The sequence below is a fragment of the Falco biarmicus genome, chromosome 3, assembly GCF_023638135.1.
Source record: "Falco biarmicus isolate bFalBia1 chromosome 3, bFalBia1.pri, whole genome shotgun sequence".
Classification (NCBI taxonomy): Eukaryota; Metazoa; Chordata; class Aves; order Falconiformes; family Falconidae; genus Falco; species Falco biarmicus.
The window spans coordinates 72,875,778-72,903,445 of NC_079290.1; the positions used below are offsets into that span (position 1 = coordinate 72,875,778).

General features: G+C 40.7%; 1 protein-coding gene across 6 annotated transcripts in view; it reads left to right on the forward strand.

The window, feature by feature from the left end:
* The window catches only part of ANKS6 (ankyrin repeat and sterile alpha motif domain containing 6), a 38,866-nt gene extending 23,296 nt beyond the window's left edge, over positions 1-15,570 (forward strand). Inside the window, exons 12-20 of one of the 6 annotated variants that reach the window (XR_008820829.1) lie at positions 1,978-2,167; positions 3,596-3,718; positions 5,620-5,687; positions 6,969-7,085; positions 8,037-8,133; positions 10,823-10,922; positions 11,241-11,308; positions 14,620-14,665; positions 14,973-15,570. Coding sequence is in view for 4 of the 6 variants with exons in the window: in XM_056332190.1 (XP_056188165.1) it covers positions 1,978-2,167; positions 3,596-3,718; positions 5,620-5,687; positions 6,969-7,085; positions 8,037-8,133; positions 10,823-10,992 (765 nt within the window). In the remaining 2 variants the exon portion in view is untranslated. The other 5 variants (XR_008820830.1, XM_056332192.1, XM_056332193.1 and 2 more) reach the window with 5 other exon arrangements.
* The last annotated feature ends 12,098 nt before the right edge of the window (positions 15,571-27,668 follow it).

A 27,668-nucleotide genomic window follows, 5' to 3' on the forward strand; every position in this document is an offset into this window, starting at 1 on the left:
TTGGTCTGACCAATGTATTTCTAATTAAAACCTGAGTAGTTTCTCTCAGCTTGTTTTTATCTTTGAAATAATTTCAGAAGAGTTGCTTGAGTGCCTGGAAAAATCTTACTTTTCTCCACTGTATTAGTTGGCCTAGTAAGAGATAACACCTGTGACTGTGAGCTTTGGGCTGCAGATCTTGGGGCCTGTTGTTACAACAGTGCTGCCACTAAGAAGTTTTAAGTACTATTTTCTCACTCATAGTGGAAGACATTAGGGAATAAAGAAGTAATGAAGTACAGTGCCCTGCAGATCATCTTCTGGGAAGGCAGTTCATCATACTGTTGAAAAGATTTTCACATAAAAATGATGCCAGTATGTTGGAAAGGCAACAGATCTTTCAGTGCCCTTTGCTTAGATGTCTAGGTGAATTTCAGTGTATCCACCAATAATTAGTGTGGATCTTGCTATAGATGTTTATGTATCACACATCTGAGGTGATTTTTGGGAGATCAGTGTCTGTTGGGAGTACACAATCACATATGGATCCACATTGGCTGCTAAAGCTTGAACAACCTACTTTGTTGTTGTAATCAACAACATAAATGCTGAAAATTTAAGAACTGTATCCCTTGTGGAAATGCTTGTGCCCTTCCCTTGGGATCATGCTGTCTAATCTTGGAAATAGCTGATGTAAAAATGCAGCGATGTTACACTGATGAATTTTGCAAAAGTTATCTGTGAGGGGTGGGATTATACAAGCCTTAAAGAAAGCAAAAGGAAAACTGAATAACAATTTACAGGGTGATGTAATTTAAATAAATGCGGACATTGTGCTAGAGAGGGAAGACCATTCTGAAACACAAATGTCCAATAACAGAATACAGGGAAATTTGGGGCAGAAAACTGAAATGAGTTCACGATGCTTTCCAGAGACCTCTCAAATTTGTATCATGCTACGTTACTTCTATTCAGTCCGTTGCAGGGCTAAGGAGGTGGTACGTTCTGGCATAGGATAGAGAGTGGAAGACTGTTGCCACTCAGATCAGTCTTTATCATTTTAATCTGCATATCTTTCATTAGAAAGAGAAGTTCCATTTATGCCATAGCACAGAAGCAAAGTAGTAGAGAGGCAGCAACCCCTGTCATTCTCCTTTCTTGCCCTGTTATCCAGCTCAATTTTTCTTCTTATGTTTTTCTGGTAGCAGCTGGACTGACAAAAGGTATTTAAAGTTAAACTCTGAATTCAGGAATCCAGGAAAAGATCACCTAAGATGACTTCTTAGATCATATAATGCAAACATTGAAATGTGTGAAGTGATAAGTATATTGAGGAATTTAGGAGATAAGAGATACATTAACTTTTTTAGAAAAGACTCGTTTACATACATACATTTTCTTACTCCTCTTTCTAATTCATCTGTTTTCCCATTTTCCATGCCTCCAAATGTATTAGTTGCAAAATATTTAATAAATTTTGAATAATTTAACTCCTGTTACATAATAACAAGTTTAACTGTTGACTGGAAACTTTCATGCCAGTGCAGCAGGGGTTTTAATTGTACCCAAAACTTCTGGTAGCATGAAGTGCTACTTTAAATTAGAATTTGATACACTTTGAACTGCTTTAATTGAGGCGTCATTTATTTAATTAAATCTCTGAATAAAAAAGATCTGTTTTCAGACTCAAAAGTAATTTCACCTTTTATAAAAAGAATAATTGTAGTGCTTGTATATAGCATTGCTTTATAAGAAATAATTTTCTTATTCCGAAATTACAGCCTTGAGAAATGTCTTTTTCTTGATGAATTTGAAGGGACAGACTGTCACCTGGGGTAAATCAGTATGGCTCCAATTATTTCACTATGAATCAAGCAGAAGCTTGTAGTGGTGACTGCGTGCTTTGCAGAGATGGTATGCAACTTAAGTAATACTGAAGCATTATATATAGATAAATACTTTTTTTTAAAACTGAAATTATTGTATCATTAACTACAGCAAAAAATGGAGATGAACAAAAGACCTCCATCTGGGACTTCATCTACGTCTAAAAGCACATCTCCAACTCTCACACCTTCCCCATCGCCCTCCCAGTCTCCTAAGGTTCACAACACAGAGTCCTCGCTCTTTTCTTCTCACAGACAGGCCAAGAGCAATGATTCCAGCAGTGGTACTATTACAGAAGACGGTGAGTAGGTCACTGTAATTATAGGAGATTAATCAGTCAAGAGCACAGAGTGTTTAAACTGTACTGGATTAGTGTGTATCTGCATGAAAGTGAAAGCTTGTCTTTCTTTCTAGAAAAAATATTTCAGTGTTTCTTACTGAGAGATTGGCATTCCTGTAGTAACTGGCTGTTTTGCTGTGATCCCTTTCATTTAGAGGGAGGTCAGTCATCTCAAAGCAAGCATAGAACATGTATGTAGACCGCTCTTATGTGGCCTCCTTCCTTTCCTTTCTGTCTTAAATTCTGCTTTTCACCCTTCGCTGAGAGTAGAAAATACACTTTTTCCAGATTGAAAATGTTTGTATGTTTGTTTGGTTTTTTGTAATAAATGTACTGAAGCACATCATTACAGAAATACAGTTTTGATTCATAGCAAGTCATAGCTACATGCAATTGATTTTTAAGAGCTGTATCGCATATATTTTTTAGAATTGCAAAAACAGTCTTATTTTGACCATAATTTTAACTTTAGGTTATAAGAAAGGATAATAATGTTATTCCTCTTCTAATAAGGTTATACCTTTTAAATCGAACTTTTGGGTCTAAATTAGAGCACTTTATTTAAAAAAGTCATTTTACTGCATTGGAAACTGGTTATCAGTTCTTTATTTTCTACTGTAAACATCTCAAAAAAAGTGAAAAACCCCCATGACTCAGAATCTTTTAAATAAGAGATGGAGGTACTTTTTATGTGGTTTCTGCAAGATGCACTTTGTACTATTTTTGTTTTTTTTGAAGTGTCCGTATTGATTTTGTTTTGTTTTCATTTGTGCTGACTTTGTCCATTGACACTGTACTTCCATTCAACACTAAAGAGGGCTGGTACTTGACCTGTTCTCTGTCCTCTTATGGCTTAGCTGTAACATACTTTACTGACTGCTGGAGAAAATCCTTTTGCATTTCAGTTAGTGCCGTTTTATAGTAACGGCTTGATAACATATTTTCATATTTTGATGAGTTGTTTGTTTAGAAATAAAAGGCAAGAGAACTTACTGTTGGATAACAAGACTAATTCCCCAACCTATTAGCTGTTCTAATGTTACCTGGTAAAGCCAGACTGTGACTGCACCATGTGCCATGATACAGTGAGTTTCCTCTGTAGCGGACAGCTAGATTGTCAGAAGCCTAAGTAGTTCTGCGTTCTTTGTGCTTGTAAGCTTTTGTACTTAAGTGGTCATTTACTTCCAAGGCCTTCTCTTACTGTGATTTGATTCATCAACAACAGTACAAATGCTCATAGGCCCAGCAGTAATCAGAAGAGTAAGTGATGTTAACTTTTCTTTTTCTTCCAAGTAAGTTTAAATTGAATTAGAAAATTATTTGCATTGAATATTACTGTGAAGGAACAGTAGGCAGCAGGGCTCAGAAGTGTGAATGGTTTCTTTTAAGGCAACCACTTGGTGGACCATCAACAACAGCTTGTCCCTATTTTGAGAACCAGTGATGTAGAGAATCATGAAAGACGAAACCATGTGCGAGTAAAAGGAGGAGGCTCTGAAAACTTGGAGAAAGGTAATCTTACCTTATTACTACAGAGTAGTACAAAAGACGTGCTAAATAGAAGTAATGTGGCAGAAGTCATAAGAGCTGTGAGAACCCTTGCTTTCTCCAGGGATATAGGTAAGAGGCAAGATACAAGTAGAGCAAAAGAAAGACTTAGTGAAAAAGCAAAAGGAAAACAATATGTTATGCATGAGTTGTAAAACTGAAAGGTTTCAGGTTTTGTTTAAACTTAAACGTATAAGGCAGGAACTGAAAGAGGAAAAGAGGAAAACATGAAAGGTCTACAGCTGAAAGCGTTGTTTCTGTGTGTGAAAAGTGATAGATGTTACAGTTGTTTATGACAGCAAGGCTCTGGGTTCAGACCCTGAAAGTTTCTTCCCGTATCACAACCTGTAATTTAAGCACATTAGTGTGATGAAAAATGAGAACTCTAATTAACGACCTAGAACAAAAAAAGGGTAATAATGTATCTAAGGGCTTCTGAGGAAACTTGCTTTTTCTTTCTGTAAGATGATATTTTTCATCAAACTGCATGGTAAAGTTCTCGTGCTATGTTTTTGAAGCTGGTTACCTTTTGCCATGGATTAACCTGAATTAGGGTACTACAGCATCTAGCCTGAAACCATGCCAACCTTCACATACCATGTTAATCATACCAATTTAATTGTCCTAGAGGTAAAAGCCCCAAACCCTACCAGAAAATAAGGCTCAACTAGAATTTTTCACTTCAGTTTTCTGTGGGCTCTTCTGTGTAAAGGAGGCTTCCAGAATAGTGCATAGAAAAGTGTGTCCGTCTCAAGATATTTTGATGTCTTTTGAGAAGCTTAGGGTGAGGTTCTCTTTCACATTTCTACTGATGATGGAAAAAAAGGGACAGTCAGAAGACAAGTGAAATAAAAGCAAAGTATATTTGGGAATGGTATAGTGATGTCTTTACAAAGAAAATTAATTTATATCGGGAATATTAAATACAGTTTGGTTGTGTAATATAATCATTCATATTCTTCACTTTGACTTTGACTCCTTAGTTTAACTGACCACTTTGGTACTTCTGGGGAAAAAAAATTAGTCTCTTGTGACAGCAAAGCAATAAAAATAAACAAATTCTTAGTTGAGAGAGGTAGGGTGTAGTAAAGAGGTGATGGTGGGTTATTCTAAAACTGCGCTTAACTTTTCTAACTGGCTCATCACATTTTAAATGTGTGGGAAGAGTCATTATCAGGTCCTCAAACTTTTAATTTCATGAGACTTTGAGAGGAATCCCAGTATCCAGTGCTGTTAGCCTTGGAGGGTAAGCTTATGAAACTTTGAATTCTGCTCAGGTTTTATCTTAGCTCAGCTATCTGTGTTCAAGATGCCTGGATGTCGGGCACTTACGGAAGGGAGGTTCAGATATACCCTTGTATCAGTGTTTTGAATGAGCAGCTGGGTGGTTCCTTGCCTCTACACTTTGCCTTACTGGATCATGACAGGGAAATACACCATTCAGTTCATTGCCTCCTTGAAGAGTTTTGCTGTCTAACCTGCACGCTCTGGGGCAGCCATCTGGGGCTGAGCACCTGCATTATAGGCATTGAAGTGCCTAAATTGTCCTTAGTGGTTTGGGTTTTTTAAGATCCTTTTAATGAGGAAGAAAGGGCAATACAACAGAAAGATTTTATCCTAGCAAGGTAAGATTACATAGAATTATAGCATGTGGAAATAGGTGAGAACACAATGAGCAAGCCAGTGTTGTAATTTCTGATGCAGAGTAAATGTGATTGGGTTTTTCTTACCATATTTTATAGTGTGGAATGTATGTTTTAATATATATTTTTGGCAGTTAACTAAAATAAAGTTAACTAAAAATGACTAAAATTTTCCCTGATCCATGGGGATGTGTGTGTGTGTTTTCTTCTCTATTATTACAGATGAGCTGACTGGCATCCTTAAAAAATTGTCCCTTGAGAAATATCAACCTATTTTCGAGGAACAAGAGGTATGTCTTTTAAAAACATTTATCCTTTTACTGTTTTAGAAGAAGTAGGGTGTGACACACATTGCATCAGATTTGTGGTCCAGAATAAAGTTTTACAACCATTTTTGGTTGCAGAGAGGATGTTGAAACATGGACCAAACAGTATTTGTCGCATTCTCCAGGGTACTGCAAGTATCAGTGCTTTGTACACTGAACCTACAATTTTAATATAGCTAGTTTCCCCCTCTGTTTTTACACTCTGCTTTTTATTTGTATTTCTATATCCAATGTGGCTGAACAGTTTATAGAACATACTGTATCATCCCTGGAATCACAGCTGGAGCTTCATTTGCAGATGGAGAAAGCAGGGTGTGAGTCACCGAGATAGCTCCTTTCTCTTCTTTATCCACTGTGAATAAGCAACAGGAGAAATTGGGGAACCTAAGCATCGTTGTAGATGAGGCCTGTGACAGTGACTTGCCTGTAGGATGCAATGAAAGGAAACGTTGCTGAAAATAAGTAAAATTAAATACAATGTTTAAGTTGTTACCAGGTATGAGTAATAATTGTGTATTTGTTTGACTAAGGACAGAGGGAGTGAATGGACATGCAATAAATTCACAGTGCTGCAGAGTTCAGGGTTCAGCACATGAGCACAGATTATTTAGCTGCATCACAATACACTGGGCTTGTTATTGTTCCCCTACATGACAGGCAAGGGAGCATCAAGGTAGAAATTAACATGCTCTGTGTGTGAAGGTTGTATGTATATAAAAAGTTTTAGATGTTTGTTCTTAGCACAGCTTTATGGATGTGTTGATATAGTAAGAACTGATATATGAACAAACCCTAGGTTTTCCTCAGGAGACACTGGAACACTACACAAAATATTCTGAAATGCCAAAAGTACTTGTGGGGGAGTGGGGGGGAGCGCAGCACGGAGTGGTGAAAAGTGAGAAATCTTAGGCTTGTTCATCTAGCTGCTACTGTAAGTAGAGGAATTTTTGTGGAGAGGATATGTTTTGAATTGATAGAGCTTTTCTGAAGAAGAATCTAAAATCTATTAATATTTCAAATATGCTATGATAATTAATTGAATTTAAAACCTGACAATAGAATGGTAAAGTGGATACAATTTGGTGCTGCTAATTCATTCAAAAATTTTGTGTGCACAATATTTACAGTAAGTCTGTACAATTAAAAAAAACCAAACCACTTTTAACCTGTTACAGTGAATATTTTGCCTAGGTAAATTTGTCTTGTCTTGTTTTTTGGTTTGTTTGTTTTTTTTTTTATGTGCAGGTGGATATGGAAGCCTTTCTTACACTTACTGATGGTGATCTGAAAGAGCTAGGTATTAAAACTGATGGATCAAGGCAGCAAATTTTGGCAGCTATTTCTGAACTGAATGCAGGAAAGGTACATTTTGAAGTACTGTACTTAGTAAATTAATTCAAGGTTTGCTTATATTGTTAATTCAACATACATTTCAAAATTCAGTTGCAGATGTTAGTTGGAAAAGCCAAATGAATGTTTCCCAAACAAAATGTTCAATGTATTTGTTTAGTGAAAAATATCTTCCTGTGTGGTACTCCCTGTTCTTTCATTAACTCTTTCCTAGTTCAGGGACCGTACAGTTCTTTTACAAAGTATTGGAAATTTTATCAGAAACTACTGGTAACATAAACACTGGTAATACTGCAGTTACTGAATATTGATTTCAGCGATGCTAAAAAGAATCATCTGGCTTCTATAGCCCAGCTAGAGGATATAATGTAAAAGGAAAGGCCTCCTCTGTTTTGCCTAACAGTTCTTCATTTCTCTGCAATTAAGTAAATAGCACTTCTCTCATTCCTTACACTTTCATTGTCTTTTTATTTTATATTGACATAAATTTGCTAATAATGGCATACAGTAAGCAGTGTTCCTGTCAGAGGGATTGTAGACTGGAGCATCTCTTTAATTAGGCCTGCTGACACCTTTCAGCTGCTTTTTCAGTTTTGAGGTCCATTCTCTCTCTAATAATGGAAGCTTGGATAAATAAAACATAATTTCCCCAAGTTAAGATCAGCAGCAGCAAATGATGTTAGCAGCAAGGCTAAAAATTAGGGGAGGTGGATACGCTCCATGCTGTAAAGCTGTGAAGAAAATAATGAAAATGTTTCTATTGCTGTCTGGTAGTTTCAGGAAAAGATTACTAAAAGGTTTTCTGCGTATTTGAAAGGTAAGGATTTGTTACTATTCCTAATAGTACACTATGACTGGGCATAGACACGCATATTTACACATTCTTTTTTTGAATTCTTAATAAATTCATTTTTTAAACACAAATTTAAAAATACTGTCTTTTAATTTATTGTGCTTTTACAGGGACGAGAGAGACAGATTTTACAAGAAACTATACACAACTTCCACTCTTCCTTTGAAAGTAGTGTTAGTAACACACGACCTCCAGGTCATTCCCAGTGTAAGTAGCACCTGAAATTAATTGAAAAAATGTTTGAATACTTTAAAAGTAATACTGGCTAGAAGACAGAATGTGACAAATAAGCTGGTTAACTGCTTTCTGGGTTAATGGTTGTAGTAATCTGGGCAATGTTTGTGTCTTTTGCTGAGACTGTAGAGAAGATTTCAAGGTAACAAGGTAGAGATATCTGTAAGAGTTCTGTACACACTTCAGTACTACCTGAGATACGCATAAGATTTTTTGTTATGCATTACTAAACACAGAAAACGGGTGTAAGTATAGCAAACTATAGTATAGAGTACTGGTTTTAGTGTGTATATATAGCAGCGAGAGGTGCTTTTCTGTATCATACATCATTTACTTTTGCATGCTCATTATAGGATACAATTTTCTTGAGTGTGATCAAGTAGATTAAGTATATTCAAGGTTTACAGTTTAGTATACTGGCTTAGATAGCTGTGTTTATTGTGTATTTATCTATCTATGCATTTAATTATTTTGTATAGGTAGTATTTTTATATGGTTGTCTATGGTCAGTTTCTTTGGAATACATCTGTTCTAGCCACCAGTGTTAACTGCTAGCCATTGCTGGAGGAAATGCTTTTCAAAGTATACTATCTATAACCAAAATGTACAGAAAGGTGTTGCTGACCTGTAACAAATTAATACATTTACTATAGTCACCCCTAGATATAAAAGTTGCAAATCTCTGTCCTGCCAGCCCCCGGAGCCGAAAGCAGATATGCATCTGTTACTCAAGGTTAAGGAATAGGGCAAAACATATTCATGTGTGTATTTCTGGATCCAAGTTTTAAGAGGAACATGAAAGCCATTGAATCGCCTCAAGAAATTCACCATGTTAAAGTGCCTCTTACTCTCCTTCAGTTGCTTATTTTGCTGCTTGCATCCACTCACAAAATCCTTTCATTTGTGTAGTGATTATGTTAAATAATATTTCAGCTATTATATGCTTTAGGAGGCCTTAACAATGGCAAGTCCTAGCTGTTTCAATCTCAGTCAGCTGAATATCTCTAGATACGTGAAAGCAGGTGCTATCTGTAGTCCTACTACTGTCTTGGGGAAAACTGGATGTTGCTGGGTTGGTTAGTTGGTGTGGGATATTTCCTGTATTCTGTGTAGTGTGCTTGGTTGAAAGCCGCTATCAGGTGTCACTGTATGCATTGTGCAGCTTACTTCCCATTCTCAGAGTAATCAGTATGTGTAGAAACTTCTGGATGTCTTTTGATAACATCCCCAACTTGAAGAGCCTCTTCTGTAGGTACTGCTAGGTGAGCAGAAGCTGCTATTTGGGATTTGATAACATGGTGCAGTGAACTGGAATTACTCAAGAACTGAAGCAGCATACGGATGTAACGTGACTCCAAGCAACTTGCTTAGACTAACGGCTGAACTTAAAGTGTCTTTAAGACTGCAGAGGACAGTAATGGTGGCACAGATTTGGGGAGAACATCCTTTGGTAAGAATGGAGGCAACAGTTGCTCCTGCTGACCAGTTGACAAGATGCTTCAAAGAGGTTGCCATCAGAGATGTAGCTTTTCAGTTTTTGTGTGTGAGAGCTCCCTGAAATAAATTTGGCTGTGAAACAGCAACAGAAGCACTAACTGAGAAGGAAGAGGAAGAGAACATGTAGGTAAAAGAAGTTTCTACACCAGGTAAGCTGCTTTTTATTGTAAAAAGTAGCAGTGGGACCCTTATGCAGTCTCTGGAACTTGAAGTAATTTCCAGGAATATGTAGTATTTTAGAATGTAAGAGCAGCTGTACCAAGTCAGATCCAAGGTCCGTGCAGTTGTGTTCAGCTTTTTCATCCAGTCTCATTTGACAATGGTGTGAAGAGCTCCTTGCTTTCATTTGCTGTGAACTTGCCATGTCCTGACTCTTTTGCTTCATCCTGCTGGATCAGAAGATACAGTGGACAATTGTGCCCTCTTCACTGCCTCCATGCCACTGGTGATTTTACAGATATCTGTGATACTCTTCTTCATTCATATTTTTTCCAGATGGAAGACTTACCGGCTGCTTCATCATTCCTTATACCATAGTTTTTCTGACCCCTTTTCTACTGTATTTTTTCTGACTTGTAGATAGCAGCCTAGAATACGATATTCAAGAGGTAGGCATACTGTAGATTTACACATGACAGTGGTGTTTGTTTTTTAGTTGTGTTCTTTACTTCAAGTTCACTTGCCCTTTCCTAGTTATTTCTAGTCCTCTGCTTTTTTGGCTATAACGAGTCTGAATTCATATTAATTGGAACTACTTATAACCCAGCTCATCTGTTGAGTCTGAGCTCAGAGCCTGTCGTTTTAGATAACCACTCATACATCATTTTACCCATATGCCTGCCTTCATATTTATCTTCATCAGATTTTGTCTGTCATCTTATTGTTTGGGCACTGATGTCTCATGAAGTCCTTTTGCCAGTCATCTGTTTGCCTTTCTTTTTATTTACATGGATAACATAGGAAAGTTTGTCACTTCAGTCTATATGCCCTTTCAAAATCGCATACTGAGTCCTCATGCAGATCCCTGTGAAATGCTAGTGGTGAATTTCTCTGCTATGAAAAAAATCACTGTTTACTCCCACCTTACATTCTGTGCCTTCCTAACTGATTATTTATCCACACAAGAAATTTTCTTTTTACCCTGTTGGTTCCTTATTGTCTTAAGACCCAACCTTGGACCTTGTGAAATGCCTTGCAAAAATCCAGGCATCAGGTGGACCTCTTTTATCTACAAGACTCTTGTCACCTTCAAGGAATTCCAGTAGGTTGGTGAGGCAAGACACTTCAAATCCCTATTTGATTGTTTTCCACAAAATTTCAGATTCTGTGGTATAGTTTATGCTAATCTGCCTGGTACTACTGGCCATCTCACTGGTCTTGTTTCCCTGGATCTCCTCTTGAACCATTAAAAAAACCTAGCATCATTGTTACAATTTCTCAGTTATGTGGCAATTTAAAGAAGAATCTGTGCTCTGTACTCAGCAGTTCAACTGCCTAATCCGTGTGTTCCTCTAGAACATCTGGTTTAGCAATTTGTTACTGTTTGCTTTGTGTATTCATAACCTTTTTTACCAATACTTCAGGTTAAGATACCTTGGACTCCCACATAAAGAAGGCTTCTGAAATGGGAACCTTCCCAAGCTTTTCCATGGTGAATACAATCAGTTTTTCTGATGTGAATTTACTTTTCTAGCTTGTTACAGTCTAATCATTGATTGGCATCATGGTATCTCTTAACTCCTGTGATGTGTTTGAAAAGTAATATCTGAAATTTTTGTGCTGTATGCATAGTCTACTACCACTGGTTTCTCTACAGCTCTCCCTAGGAGCCTGTGTGGATACCATTAGCAAGAAAGCCAGTTCATGCTTTTAGAAAGCTAGATGTAGCTCACAGGATTATAGAAACATCCTGCTCTTCCAGCTGTGTCAGTATCACTGTTTTCACACCTATTGCTGTGATTTCCTCAATATTTTGAGTCATTTTAAAAGCTCAGTGGCTAAAATGGAGTGGCTGCCAGCGTACCTCTGCTTTTATGAGGTTTCCAGCCTACAGGGATGTAAAGAAGATAACGAAATACAATCCGGATATATCCAAAGACTCAGAAACAACAAAGCAGGGGAAAAGAAGTTAAATCCTCACTTTCTGGAAATGTGGCTTGTAATTGTGGGAGGTCTGTAAGCTGACTATCATCACCAAGCCTGCGAATGTCTACAGCTTCTAGACACTCCAATGCCCACTTAGCTTCAGATCGCCCGAAAATGCCCCAGTCTACACTGCCCATGCTCAGTCCCTCCCCTGCTGCCACTGGGTCAGGAGCTGTTGCTGCTCGTCAAAGCTGGTATGAGATGGCAGGCAACAGAAATAGAAAACCATCTAGATGAGCGTTCCTAGAATGGAAAAGAGATCTGCAGTGATTATTTACATTTACACTTCTAAGGAATGCAGTTGAAGGAAAACAGGAGGCAGAAAAAATAAAAAGCAAGGCCATCAGAAGTAGAGGATTGATGTTACAACTAATTTCACACAAAAGGCTTGTTTAAGGAAGATACTACATTTTTCTTGATTTTTTTTTTTTGGCAGTTCATAATCAATTGCTGGCTTGTATCCTGAGCTAGCTTCTGGTTCAGCATCTCCTGCTGAGGTCATTGCTTTTGAACTCACTGAGATACTCACTACAGGAACTTGTAGAAAAGTTGCTGAGTATTTGTTGGGTTTTGGCAGATGAGCTGTTTCAATTATAATAAAGCTCACTGTCGGGATAAAGATTCCTTTGTACATCAGTTGCTGTGTCATCCCTGGGGCTGGGAGTGAGATGATTCTGCTTTGTGGAAAAAATAACAGGCTTTGACATAACATTTATTTTCTGGCAGAAGGATGCTGAGACTGCTTCCTCCCCAGCCCATGCCACTGATACTAGGTCAGGCTTTGGGAGCTCCATAGTCCAGTCCTTGCCTGAACTGCGTAAGGCAGATGACTGCCCTAGCTACTGTATAAGTAATCCAGTGGTTACTGGACCTGTAAGCCATTGGATTCAGGGGCACCATAGTTCTTGTCCCTGTTCTGAACAGGCAAACAGTACTGGCGTGGAGAGTGTTGCTTCCATCTTTTCTTTTGATGGAAAATAATCAGTGACCTTCAGAAAATTCTTCCAAAATTAATTCATTCCAAGAGTGAATGTTATGTGTGTTTTTTGACATTTTGGTAGTTTTCAAGGGGAAAAAATACTGCTTGGAAAATTGCCAATGCATGCTAATCACTCTGTCCTTGGTAAGAGAAACTACTAGGAAGATACTACTTCTTTATAACCCATTGAACTGTGTCAGACAAACCCAGAATTAGCTTGCTGCTTCACCATTTGAATTTAGAGCAGATGACCAGCCGATGAAGGCATGAGGCAAGATGACTGCTCTGAGGAACAAAACGCTCCTCCTTTGTCTGGATTCCAACTTCAATGTGGCAGCATGAATTCCTGATTTCTGAGGAAACTGGATTTAGGAAATCATATCACCACAGGAAATGTTTATGTCTGTAGTTTGAGGTGAACTTTTTTGCTTACATGATTCTGCTAAAAAAGAAAATCAAGACTTTTTTGAATGCCTGATTGGCAGGGCTAAATGTTTAGGGGTTTGTTTTGGAGGGGGTGGGGGGAGGGCAATATGCATGCAGTCATCAAGTGGATAATTAATGGATGGAACAGATCTGGCAGTGGTCTGCAGGTTAATTGAAAGAACTGACACCAAAGGAGAGAGAGCTGTATCTCAACAAAGACTTGCCAAATCGGAAATGAAAAGCTGAAAAAAGTTCATGTGGATTCTATGAAACTCGGGGGCGGGGGGGGGAAGGGAGCAAACCAACTGAAATGATTTCTTCCCTAAGAGTAAAAGTAAAATCCCATGTGCTAGTTATAATACATATGTAAGGAAGTGTTACGGTTTAGATCTGTGATTAAAACATGGAAACAGTTCATGGCGTTCCCTTGCCGAAGTCTGGGGCTTGTAACAGAATTTCCCTTTTCTACAAAAATTACATGAAAAATAGTCTGAAGGACACAATCTTTTTCTCCTAGGGCATTTCTTTTAACCTCATTATGAGAAAAAAGCTAAGAAAGATTTGTTGGAAGTAAAGCTAACTGGCAGTTAGCTTAGTTTACCTTCTAATATCAAGTTCATTAAAATGCTTAAAAGAAAATGATGAGCTTCATCAATTGCTATAGACATCCAGCTGCTCTTCCCCACCTAAACATAACACTTCTCTTAGGTGGGAAGAAAAGAGAACACCCCAACATCTGGCAGTGGTGCTGAACAAAGAAAGGATTTAGATACCAAAATAATACACTGAATATTTTCCAGGTACAAGTGAAATGAAGAGTAACTATGCTTATGATGAAAAAAGAAAATTATGCCATTCAATCTTTGCAGAAATTGCGGTCTTCCAGTTTTGCTTTATGTATGATATTATATTGCATATTATTACAGACTTACACGTGCCTATGTAGATATTTTAAAATATGGGACAATAAAGTGGAAGAGTGGGGAGTCGTTTATATATTTACTTTACACTTTGGGATTCAGATAATAGCAAATGGAAGTTATCCAAAGAAGGGAGTTACAAAGTTTCAGAAGTAAAAATAGGAGCAAAACCAATACAGACTTGTAAATAAAAATCATACAGAATTCAGGTAGTCACTTGCTGGAAAGGTACACATTGAGAAGGGAGAGATACTAGAAAGGTTTGTGGCAGTAGATGGCCTTTTCACACGTGACTTTGACTTTTCATACTTTCTGCATACAGAGAAGGGCTTAAGATGAGAAAAATGAATTGCAGAGTTAAATTGTTGGAGTCCGGTATAATGATGATATTGGGAAATGTGGGCCTGTTTCTGTTAGTTGTGGAATTACTTCTTTAAAGCTGTGAGTCTTGCTGGTTGCTGTTTTTCAGATATTTTTTTTTTTCTTTTACAGCACATGGCTGCTCTATAAAACCACAAGAAGCTCTTTCTCCTAAAAGGTAGCTACTGGAAAAAAGTGGGGTGTTTTTCTTATGGTGAACTGAGTAAATAGGAGTGTACAAATGAAAATTTGAGAAGTTATTCCCAACTACACCTGTATAGGACTTTCTGCAGTAGTGTGCTTAGAATTTGAATCCTACAAAGAATCAAGGAAAATAATAAAGAGATTGTTTTTGTAGTTCAACCTAAGTGTTGAATTGTTCAAGGTGTCAGTGGTCTGGATTTGAGAAGAACAAAGTCAAAAGAGCATGAAGAAAGAATGACTATATAAGAAGATTCATGTTTTCATTCTGCTCTTGCCTATAGATGAAGAACCCATAGGAGGCCTACATGGGCACAGTAAAGAACAACAGAAGCATGGAAGAAGGCATGAAAACCACCACAAATTACGAGAGCTTCTACATGGAGAAATCTATAAATGGAATATGCTTCTATTGACTAGATACAGATAAAGGAGTCCAAATTGAAAGTGTAATGCAGGGGTCCTCAAACTGTTTAACCAGGGGGCCGGCGCGCGGATGCAGTGGCAGGCAGCCATCTGCGGCTGCTTGGTTTCCCCCCCCAACTCCTGGCCAGGGGGGGTCTGTAAATACCGAGGGCTGGATTGAGGACCCTGGGGGGCCGTATCCAGCCCATGGGCCGCAGTTTGAGAACCCCTGGTGTAATGGTTTCATGAGAAGGAATATAAAGGAAAAGTAATGTTGCATTCTTCATTAACCAAAATACACTATCTATTCAGTATTAAGAGGTTACAACAGCAGTAAAAGTAAATATGAAACACCTATTTGTAAAAATAGCACTTTATTTAAGGAAATGCATAATCTGTCACCAATATTTAAACAGAAATAGTGTTAAAATATTTTATATTGCTGATTGTTTTGAGAATAAAACCATTTAACTGATACTGGCTGGATTTTTTTGAATGGTAACACTAGCAAATCCTTAAAGTACATTATTATAACTTGATTTTTGAAAATAATTTTGAAATGCTATAACTCATAGTTACAGTAATTATGAGTGGGAATAATTACTACTTACTAAATAAGATTTTTGTTGAGCAAATAAAATACAAGTCATCAGAAACCTCTGATGACACAAACGCTTAACTTTACCACTGGTTGAATTCAGTGTGAGTCCAGGAGTACTGATGCTGGTAAAGTCAAGAAGATCTTGGAACTCCAGTGCAGAGGAATCTCCAGTAATTACTTCTGTACAGAATTAAAGCTTTTACATTTTTCCACCCTCCTTGCTCTACTTAGCGAAAATAAGTATAGAAGTGGGTGTAGTGTAGGCAGAGATAACAGCACCAGTGAAAGTGGTGATGGCCCTGCTGTCCCTCAGGTGTGCCTCGGTGTATTAGCTGGTAATGTGATGGCTTTATTGGTTTGGCCATCCGTGGTACTGCTGCAGGTTGCTGACAGCACACAGCAGAGCAGCTGAGCTGCACCAGGTCCTGCATGCAGCTGTGCCATATCAGAGCAGACCTTGAACACAGGTAGCTAAATCCCCAGGAGGAAGAGGAGAAGAGGTTGCAAGGGGCTCTTGCAGAAAAAAAGAGGGTTTTTGCTTGCTGATGAGGGCAAGCGGAGCCTGTTGGTACCCTGACATCCATGGTGGTCATGCTATTGGCATTTCAGGTGTTAACAGTGTAGCTGTATGCAAAATAGTTTCTGTTCCATTTTTCTTTTTTGGTGCATATATGTCAACAGACTTGCAACACTCAACATTTAGGATGGTATTCTATGTTTCTGGCTTGTCTTGTGCCCAAGAAAATCACTTCTTATGCAGAATTGTGCTTCAGGATTAATTTCAGCTTTAGGGTAAAAATACGTGATTTCTGCTTTCACAGTTTTCAAGAGTTGCTGCTAAAGATGACGTGGCAGGGCAGACTACAGAAATGTTGGGTGCAAACCATATAGCATTAAGCTAATGGCCCTGTCCTTTTCTGAAGAAGCACGTGGGCAGTTTTGGTTAAAACACTGCAAAATGCAGCAGAGAAATAGTTGCAGCTTCTTATTAACACTAGGAAACAGTTGCTGCTTCTGAGCCAAAACCAGGCAGTGGCACCTTGGAGCCCCTGTCGGTGTAGCTGGGAGTAAGTTGCCCTGGAATGAGCTGAAACATCTCACCTCCTACCTAGTGCCTGTGGGCCTTATGGCAGCACAATTTCCCTGTACAGTTTTGCGCTTTTAATGCAACAGGTGGCAATCCAAACATCACCTTAAGCCTGCTAATAGGGAAACCTCAAAGTGAGAAGGCTTCAGCTGTTTCTGTTAAGAGCTTGTGTGCCTTATTCTTTGGAAGGAGAAGTACTCACCTTTTTTTTAAGGTATTCATATTTTTTAAAGGTCCTTTTCGATAAGATATTGAACAACAGGTCAGCATGAAAAACACTGCAAGGTTGAGAGATGCATTGTAAGATCTAAGAGGGCTCAAATTCATGTATACCATTGCACAGAAGACTATTAACCTCAAGACTGTAAGGCAATGTAGGGCTGTGCTTTGTTCCTCTGAATTTTATCTCACTGTGCAGAAAATAATCCAAGGTTTACAGAGCGTGGCCCCGCAAGACGTTGGTCTAGGATGGGGAAGAGTTAGGCTTTAGTTCCTGTAGCTGATCTATTTATTTACTAATTCCTAAGCTATATAGTGACTGAGGATAAATAATGATATACATTTAGGAATGTTAGCCAAAGTGCATCCAAGAACAAGCATCAAAGAGATTTAAATGAAACACAACACTGTCAAAGGAGACCTACTGGTGCACAAGTGTGGGCTCTGCATCTACACAACAGCAGAAAGGATTCCTCAGACTGTCCTATCAACAAGTGCCACTGGCTGAAGGGTTAGCTTTATTAACATAGGAAGAACACAGGTTTAGAGTTTAGGAACCCTTCATATCTTTTGCACGCACTTCTTCAAGGTGGTCTGTGCCTTCTGCCCGATTTAGCTGCCATTGTAAGTGGAGAAACAAAATGGGTTGCTTACCAGTGGCTGGGTTTTATGGCTCTGAGAAGAGGTAAGGTTGAGACTGACACCTGCATTTATGTGTCTGTGTATAAGGGCTGACACGGGTGGCTGTATAAACTCCACTGTAGGCAGCGGAGGTCTGGCCAGCAGTCACCAGGGCCTCAGCCAGTGTCCGGCCAGACCAGACCAGAAGCTTGATGCAGTTGTCCAGATGCCCACTGGCACTTGCATGCCCTCAGGCATCCACAGCACGTGTGCGGGTGTCAGACAGAGTGCTCTGTGTAGGTTCTGGTCCGTTTCTTTGTTGCAGTCACTTGGACAAAGAGACCATTCAGAGATGGGGACACTCATTTCATTGGCCTGTCCTGATTTGTCACAGACATTCAAAGGTGAAAAGCTGCTTCCCGTTTGCTGTTCATTTTCTGTGTCCTCCTTATTAGTTTAAAGTGAAATCTTTGTTAGCAAATTTGCTTACCTCATAATGAAAAGTGATCCCTTCTGGGTTTTGCAGAAGAAGTAAACACTACAAAAACCAGTTCTTGTTCTTACTCAGTCTAGAATTATGGACTTGACCAATCTGTGGGTTTTAACCCTAAGATGTCTAATTTTGCTGAGGAGTACTGTTATTTTACAAAAAGCTTTTATAAGGTTCTTTGAATTTAATTTTCTTTTTTCTTGCACTTTGAGCGTTAATCAAGATCAGATTTTAAATAAAGATACTTTGCTATCTGGAAATTATTCAAGCAGTCATCTCTACTATTTGTCGCGCTTCAGCAAATGCCTCAGAAGCCAGGTAGCTTCTCAAGGGAACAACTTTGGTTTCCAGAGTGAAGTGGAACATAAAAATTCATGCAAACGGATTTCTTTAATACCAAGAGCATCTTAGTTTAGAATTGCTTGGCTGGTCTGACTCTTGACACTAATAGCCTCAAACTTGCCACTTCTAGATTTTATTTTCTTTCAAAGCCCTCTTGGCAGTACGAGGGTACATTTAGTGGGAACAGCCTTTGTCCATTAAATCCGAAACTTCTTATGCTATATTTAAAGCTCATTTGAAATACTTAATTTCCAGTCTCTCAGAAGTTTCTATTATTGAAATAAACTGTTAATGCAATGTCCTCCTTAAAGTGTCACAGCAAAGAATTGTTTCAAAGCGTTTTTTGCCACTTGTCATTCACAGCATTCCAGTGTGCATTAAAACTTAGTGGAGTTAACACGCAGTCATAAAATCAAAAGCAAATAGATTTTTGAAGTATGATTGCCATATTCCCCACAGTGCATCTATTGCATTTTAATTGGCTTCTTATTCCTCTCAGTTCTCATCAGTAGGTATGTACAACACTCTCAAAATAGGTCTGTCTGGTCTTAGGAGGAGTGCCGTATCTGGCTGTTGGTGGAGTGGCTAGTGCTGTACTGGAGCAGGGTTCTTGAAGGGGATAAATGGGTGTGAATGTAGAAAAACAGACCCATTAAAGACACCTTCTTACAAATGATCTAAAAATACTCTGTGCTCCTGCATTTACTTGGTATGTGGCTGTGAGTTCTTCTCTTTAGTAAGCCTAAGTGATTTGTAACACCGCAGAATTGGTGGCCTGCAATTAGCTGGAGCAGAGATTTCTGTTTTGCTGAGTTGCGGAACAAAATCACTTTGTACGGAGAGCAGCCAGCGAAGTGCAATGGATTTGATCACCATGGGCTTGACTTCAGCTGCTCTCAACAGATTTCTTATGTCTTTTACAAGTCACTCCCTGCTGTCAGTTTGTCCTAAGAAGGGGAAGAGGGAATAAAAGGAAAACAAATTGAAAAAAATTAGGGATAGAAGCACAGATAGTATTTTTATTAGATTGTGATTACTGCTTTTCTTTCCAGGATCTGCCTCTCCTTTAGGCTGTTTCTTGAATATTCAGAATTAATACTGAATGCCCTGGTACTCACTCTCTTCAGCAGCTCCTGGATCCAAAGCACGCACTTTTTATCAGAGACTTGGTTCAAAATCTATTGCTCACATTCCTTTACTCAGACATGGAGCAAACAGAAAGCATCATTATCTGTGCTGGTAATTAACTGGTGTATGCAGAGGTCTACCTTTCCAGCCATCTGGGCCACAGAATACAAAATACAGCTCCAGTTTATAGATGCTCCTAATACATTGTATCACTTCTCTCCTGCTGAGCATTTTAATTGTGTATGTCAGGCACACACACAACCTGTAGTCCTTAACAATGCCACAGATTCATTTCACAGAATGGCTGAGGCTGGAAGGGACCTTTGGACATCATCTTGTCCAAAGCCTCCCTGCTCAAGCAGGCCACCTAGAGCTGGTTGTCCAGGACTATGTCTGTTGCTTTTCCCTCATCTACTGAGACAGTCAAGAAGAGTTATCAGGTTGGTCAGACGACATATCCTCTTTGTAAATCCATGCTGACTACTCCCAAGCAATGTATTAAAATATTTGGAGATTATTTCCAGGATTATTTTCTCCTTCTCATTCCCCACAGTCAAGGTGAAGCTGATTGGTTTGAGTTCCCTGGATCCTCTTGCCGTTCTTTAAGGTATGAAATATGCTTTCTTCCAGTCCTCGGGAACCTTGCCCAGTTGCCATGACCTCTCGAAGACAATGGAGAGTGGCCCTGCAATGACACTAGACAGCTCCCTCAGTACTTGTAGCTGCATCCCATCTAGTCCTGTGGAGTCATATCATACAACATCTCTTGGAATGCCGTGTAAAGGTATTTTGTCATCTACATGTCCCCCTCAGACAACACCATGGGTGTTCTGCATACACCTCTGCTAGTCCCTTGGTGGTTTATGGACATTCTCTTACAGTGAACTTCATAGTAGTTGGTCAGCTATATTCTAAGCATCCATCATTTTAGTTGCACGTCAACAGTATCTATGGCTCCCATTCTTCAGGCGTGTTTTGTTGCTTCTTAGCCTACACAGTGATCCATCAACTTTGGGGTCCCCGTTCTACTTCCTTGGAAAAAGTAAGTGAACAGGTTCCAGCTAAAATTTGCCAACACTTTTTTTGTGTTGTCAGCATTCAAGCAAGCCCAGCATCATCATGCAGTGGGTGAGTCTATTTTAAAATGCTGAGACTTTGATGGGCTCTGAATATTCTGAGAAAAAAACCCAACTAGTGCATAGTGAAGACTGCAATACCCTGTGTTTCCTAGGTTGACCTAACATCACTCTTGGCACTCACCACACTGATGAGTACAATAAAACAAATTCATTCAAGCAAATGCACAGTTTGGAAACAAGTTATTAGATTTAGAAACAGGTAGCAAATCCTGCAATAATAGAATGCCTTTTATTAGTGTAGCCACAGGTCTTTTCCTGGATTTTATCCAGATAACAGACTGTGGAGTCATGTTGACTAGTAGTTTGATTCAGCCAGCCAGCCAGCAGACCTGGCTCCAACTCTGAGGGAAGCCAGTCACTCCAGGTGCTGTTTTCCACAGAGCAATACTTACTTGCAGCCAAGCTCTTCCTTATTTCTTCCACCTGAGGAGAGATGCACCTTCTGAAGCATCCTGAAATGTTAACCTTGGTAATCAGACAAAGATGTTGACTTACAACGTCAGTGTTGTCCATTTGTTGCTTAGTTTAGAGGACAGTGGTGTTCTCGGATTAGGCAGTGCCCTGTGACAGCTCCTAAATGTGCTGGGTTTTGCGATAGGACTGCTTAAACATAATTATGGTTTTCGACTTGTGGTAAGTATGCTTGCTGAGAAGTTCTAACAAAAAAGAAATGTCCCTTTGTACCTTCCAGTGAACAAGTGTCGCGGTTTAACCCCAGCCAGCAACTAAGTTGCTGCACTCGCTCACTCACCCCTCTCCAAAAGGGATGGGGAGGAGATTTGGGAAAAAGATAAAAATTGTGGGTTGAGTTAAGAACAATTTAATAATTAAAATAAAATAAAATATGGTTATTTTAATAATAATAACAACAGCAATAATAATAACAATTGTAATGAGGAGAGAGAGGGAGAGAGGAAAAAAATCCAAAAGGAAAAAACCCCCAACAAACAAGTGATGCACAATAAAATTACTCACCACCCACTGACCAGTTTCCAGCCAGTACCCGAGCAGTGATCAGCAGGCCTCGGCCAGGTCCCGCCAGTTTTTGTACTGAGCATGACGTCCCATGGTATGGAATATCCCTTTGGCTAGTTGGGTCAGCTGTGCTGGCTGTGTGCCCTCCCAATTTCATGTGCTCTATCACCCTTCTCCCTGGCAGAGCCTGAGAAACTGAAAAGTCCTTGACTTAGTATAGACATTAGTAACAACTAAAAACATCCATGTGTTACCAGTTTATTCTCATACTAAACCCAAAACACAGCACTGCACCAGCTACTGAGAAGAAAATTTACTCTATTGCAGCTGAAATCAGGACAAGTAACGAACTAGAGAGCCAAATACTGGGTTGATTTGTACTGGTGTAAATCCACTAAATCCAAGCCACTCTGGATTTAACTGGAGGTGACTAGAACACAGACTGGGCTGAGATAATCTAGAAATGGAGCATCCCACACACCATGTTGGACTGCATCATTCCTATGCAAGCACGATGTGTATGCAAGTAGGCTGTACCTGAAGTACCTGAAGAATGTGTTTGTCATGTTGCTTTAGATACCACTTTAATCTGCTGGAGCTCACCTCCCTGCTGGCAATCACTGTGCCATTGCTTAGCACCTTGGAAGGCCCTGCCACTCTCTAATCTGATAAGTAATAATTTGATAAAACAAGTATTGCAAATGTTAATAACAGACTTGCTTTTTATTGCCTTTCTTTTCTGTTGGATCAAAGCAACACAAAGAACAATTCATATATAGAGATGAGGGGACAAAAAGGACAAAAGAAAACTTTAAAACCACCCCACTAGAAAACCCTGACTTGGCTGGATATAACAACAAAACTAAGCAACTTATTGAGCCTGTTTATTATGTGGAAATTAGGAATAGCCTTGTCATATGTTAGCCATTATGTACATGTGTGTATTTTAAATTAATTTGGAAGAACTTTGCATAAGCACAGCATGACTAACACCTTCTTTGTCTCCTGGAGACAACCTGCAGTATAGGAAGGGTCACACAGCCATTTCACAAAAGCATTCTTGGCTTTCTGCTGCAACTTGCTTCTTCCTCACAGGCAGGAAAAGCCAAGGAAAAAACAAATACAGAGGCCAGAGCTGATGATAGGATGGGAATCCATGTTATGCCATTTTCAACCTTCTATACATGGTTCCCAATGTTACTCTAGATTCCTTCTGGTGTACTTCCACACAGACACAGAAAAACTTAGGTTCTCTGTTTTCTGCCTTTAAGGGGACTTCTGGCAAAGACACACCAGTGGTGTCTTAGATGGAGCAAGGATGATTCAGGAAGGGAAAAAGAGAAGAAGGACACTCTCCTGTGCTTTTTGTATTTTCAAATTAAAAATTGCATAGAAAGTTTAAAAATATGAATGAGAGGTGTATAATATATACATATTTTAAATCAAAGCCACCCACATCTAAAAATTTCCCATAAATAAACAAATAAAAAATTTTTACTTTCCATTTCCAATAAAAATATTTTTGCCAGTTTTATTTTCAGTTCATGTACCTGCTTTTTTCAGTATGTCACCCTAGGATTTTTAATATTCTCCAATCAGCTTGTTTTCCCTGTGCTTATTATCAGAGCCAAATGCATGTTGCAGTCCAGATCATTCACCATTGTGTAGCTTTTTAATTTGTAAATTAGACATGTATATTTATAATGTGATGAAACCTCAGGCTGAGGTCACTGGATGGAAGAAGTATTTATTTGTCTCATGGGTTTGAATGGAAGAGTATGTTCTTGGCAATAGTTGTCATGTAATGAATTTGGGGATAAGTATGTGGCCAGGAGGGAGTGCATCCTGAGTTCTGCTCCTGCCTTGACAACAGACACGTTGTGTGATGTTGAGTAAATCAATTTTCTGCCAGAGTTTCCCTCCAGCAACAGACAGCTACTAATATTTCATCCTTAGCTGGTTGTGCAGTGACCAACACTGACAACAGAAAGCTCCAGGAAGAATTAACATTGGCATTAGCGTGGGCATGGCTCTTTAACCTGCTCAATATTTTCTGGGTTTTGAAATGAGAAAGTAAAAACACTATAAAAACATTTGCAAGTGTGTTGGTGCCCAGACAGGAACACCACCATCCCCCAGGCTTTAGATCATGCTTTTTTCCCCAAGATTCATGATGAGAGCTGGGAGAAGTAACTGATTGGGAAGAGTCAGCATGAATTTACCAACTGACTGACCAACCTGACTGCCCTCTATGACAAGATGTCTAGATTTGTGGATGCAAGGACAGCAGCTTGACTTTAACAAGGCTTTTAACACTGTGTCTCACAGTGTTCTTATATCCAAGGTGAAATACCACAGTTTGGATGAGTGGACAACTAGGCAGGTAAAAAATTGGTTGGATGATCAAGCTCAGATGGTAGTAGTTAATGGTTCATGCTTCACCTGGCAGCCAGTAGCAGGTGGAGTACCCCAATGGTCTATCCTGGGACCTGTCCTGTCTTTATCGATGACCTGCAGGAGGTGGTGCATTGCTTGCTCCTTAAGTTTGCAGGTGATCCCAAACTGGGGGACCAGTGGGTATGCTCAAGGACAGAGCTGCCATCCAGTGCACCAGGTGTGGGAATGGGCCAGCAGAAACCTTACAAAATTCAACACGGACAAATGCTGAGTCCTGCACCTGGGAAGGAAGAGCACTGATTAACAGTACGGGCAGGGTGGTGAGGGAGCAGCTCTGTGGAAAAGGACTTGGGGAGCCTGGTGGACATAAGACAGCAGTATAGAGTGTCTGCAAAGAAGGCCAACAACATCCTAGGCTGTAGTAGCTTCAGGCTGAGAGGAGTGACAACCCCCCTCAGCACTTGTTAGACCCCAACTGCATCCAGTTTTGGGTAGGAAGGATGGATAAACTGGAGTGAGTTCAGCAAAGGGCATGAAAATGGTTGGGGGCTGGAGCTCTTGCCCTGTTAGGAGAGGCTGAGGAAGTGGGGCTTGTTCAGCATGGGGAAAAGAGCGCTTTGTGTGACCTTCTGGTAGCTATGCAGCTAGTGAAAGCAGCAGCCTCCTGATTCCTGTGGGGAAGTAATCGAGACTATGGAGCCAGGCTCTTCTCCCTGTTGCAGGGTGGGAGGACTGGAGGCAAATCTCATAAACTGAAACAAGACTGCATGTTAAGTGATGCTTTTTTACCATGAAGAGGGTCAAACAGCACAGCAGGTTGCCCACAGGGCTGTGCATTCTCCAGTCTTCAGGACCTCAAGACCTGAGAGGATGAAGCCCTGGGCAGACTGCTCTTGCCTCTTGGCTGACCCTGCCTTGAGCAGGGAGCTGGACTAGAGCACTAGACCTCCTGAGGTCCCTTCGTAACACGGATCCATAATGAAAGGCTTCATCAGATGCTGTGCTGCCCAGTCCCCCCCGACCTCATGTCATGAAAGGAAAGCTTGACATGTTGGGGAAAGCCCACCGGGCAGCTCTCCAGCAGCTCCACACAGGTGGGGTGCAACCCCACCATTCCATCCATCGCTCTGCTGCCAGCTCCCCACGCGCTCCGGCCGCGCTCCAGGGCCACAGAGGGTGGGCGCATGCAGCGTTTCGAGCTTTTTCTGGATGAAAACTGCTACACGAGCTCCAGCCGGTACAGGCAGACCGCGCGTCAGAGATTTAGTTTAACAGTTTCCCCTTCACTTTCGAAAAGTTTGAGTCTCCTCTGATCTCTCGATACCCTTATCAGGGGCACCTCAGCCTCCCAGACAGCGCCTTGAATTATTCATGGCTATTGACAATCACAGAAATTAACGTTCCCTCAGCGAAAGCTCCAAGAGAGCGCACTGCAGCACCGTGATAATAATGATCAAAGATTAAATGAGATTACCGGCGGCGCCCTCAGCGCCGGGCCGCCCCACGACGCCTCCGCCGGCCCCGGCCCCCGCCCCGGCCCCCGCCCCGGCCCCCGCCCCGGGCCCCGCCCCGGGCCCCGCCCCGGCCGGGATGAGCGCAATGACGGCGACCGCCCGCCAGGGGGCGCTGCCGACTCAGCGTTGGCGCCGCGGCAGTCGCCATCAGAAACGAGCCGAGATGAGGGGTAGTGGGCCCGAACTGGGGGGTAGCTGGCCTGAACTGGGGGGTAGCTGGCCCGAGCTGGGGAGTAGCTGGCCCGAGCTGGGGGGTAGCTGGCCCAAGCTGGGGAGTAGCTGGCCCAAGCTGGGGGGTAGCGGGCCCGAGCTGGGGGGTAGCTGGCCGAGCTGGGGGGTAGCTGGCCCGAGCTGGGGGGTAGCTGGCCCGAGCTGGGGGGGTAGCTGGCCGCCAGTGTGGCCCTTTCCTCAGCAAACTGCTGTGGAGCAAACAGGCTTCCCTGCCTGACCTTGCCTTGCCTGGGCCAGCTGCTGTGCCATGGCCCTCGGGGAGCGCCCATGTTTCCCAGTGGGGATGAAACCCTCCCCTCCAGTGCGGTGGGCAGTTTAAACACATTGGGTCTCCAAAATACACCGGAGAAAGCTGATGCGACCCTCAGCCCTGGGGTGTGCCCCAAGGAGCAGGGAGGAGGCCGGGGAAGCCAGGTCACTTCAGCCAGGTGCTGTGGGTCAGCAGCAGGGGGGAGGCCATGCTGACCCGGTGCTGGCTGACCTGGCAGCCACAGCAGTGTCTTGGCTGGTGAGACAGTCTCATAAGGCATTTGCAACGTCTTATTTTGCTGTACCCTGAACAGAGGCCCTGAGTTTAGTCGGAGAGGGCTGCTGAGGAGCCAACCTGAGCTGACATAACTGCTTAATGCCACTGCCTGAGTGTTTCTGGCAGTCGCTCTCCCATTTAACGCAATTGCTGCATGTGAGCTGATGCACTGACAGCGCCGGGGGAAGCTGGGTGAAGTCACAAAACACTCTGAAACAGATGCGGGGACCTAAGCTTCCCCCTGTTTACGTACGGGAAAGGAGAACCCACAAAATAATACTGGCTAGTGAGTGGCAAACAAAATTTTAAATATTATCTAAAATTGCTCTTGTGCATTCTCTGCTCCAGTCTTTACAATATATATTTACTGTAGAAACAGGGTACAGAAAGCTCAATGAAGGGAAACGTGACAGGAACGGCATGTTCTCACATAGGCCTCCAAACACACTAGTGGTTTTCTCCATTGCAGTCAGCATCCCCATTGCAGTGGGAAGAAATTTAGCTCATCTAAACCCTCCAAACTGAGTATATATTAGTTTAAGCCATATGAATCAAAAATTTTTATGGTAGTGAAAAATCTCTGATCTGCTTAAATTCTTCTAAATTTAGGTTTGGTGTTGAGTCATCATTATTTCCTGTCAAATGGTTTTGTGAAGTCACCCAAAATAATGAGATGTCACTTGCCTGGATACATTAATAATTAGAAGGATTTATTGTAGCAGGCATCATGGGAAAGTGTAACTTTCCCATTAGATGTCCTTAATTGGAAAAGAACGTGTCAGATTTCAGATTAACATAGGGTAACTACAACTATCCATTAAAAAGAGAAGGACAAATAACACAAGTGACAGCTCTTGCAAGAGTACAAAGATTTAAATACTTTATAAATTAAGGGGAGTGAAGGTGCTCATTTTCATCACTAAAGCTCCATGACCTGTCTTCATTGTCAGAAGGATGCAGTCTCCAAACTGAATTAAACCACATAAAGAGCAGATGCTGTATGTAATTCTAACAATAGAATATTTATGTAATCAGTGATAATTCCTTTTTATGTCTTTCAACAATGTCTTCTTAGGGAGGGCCAAACTGCTCTGGAAAGTATTCGGTTATGCAAATAGGAAAATTTTGTAGTGACAATGGTGTCTCTTGAACCACAAGAACTGTAGCTAGTACATTTATTCAGCTGGTGGCAAGATGTGGGATAGAGGAGTGGTCTGACTGGCTTTTAGATAAAAATTGGAGGGCTATTAGGTAATTGTAATGTAAATCTAAGAAGAATGAGGTGCCTAACTACTCAGGCATGTG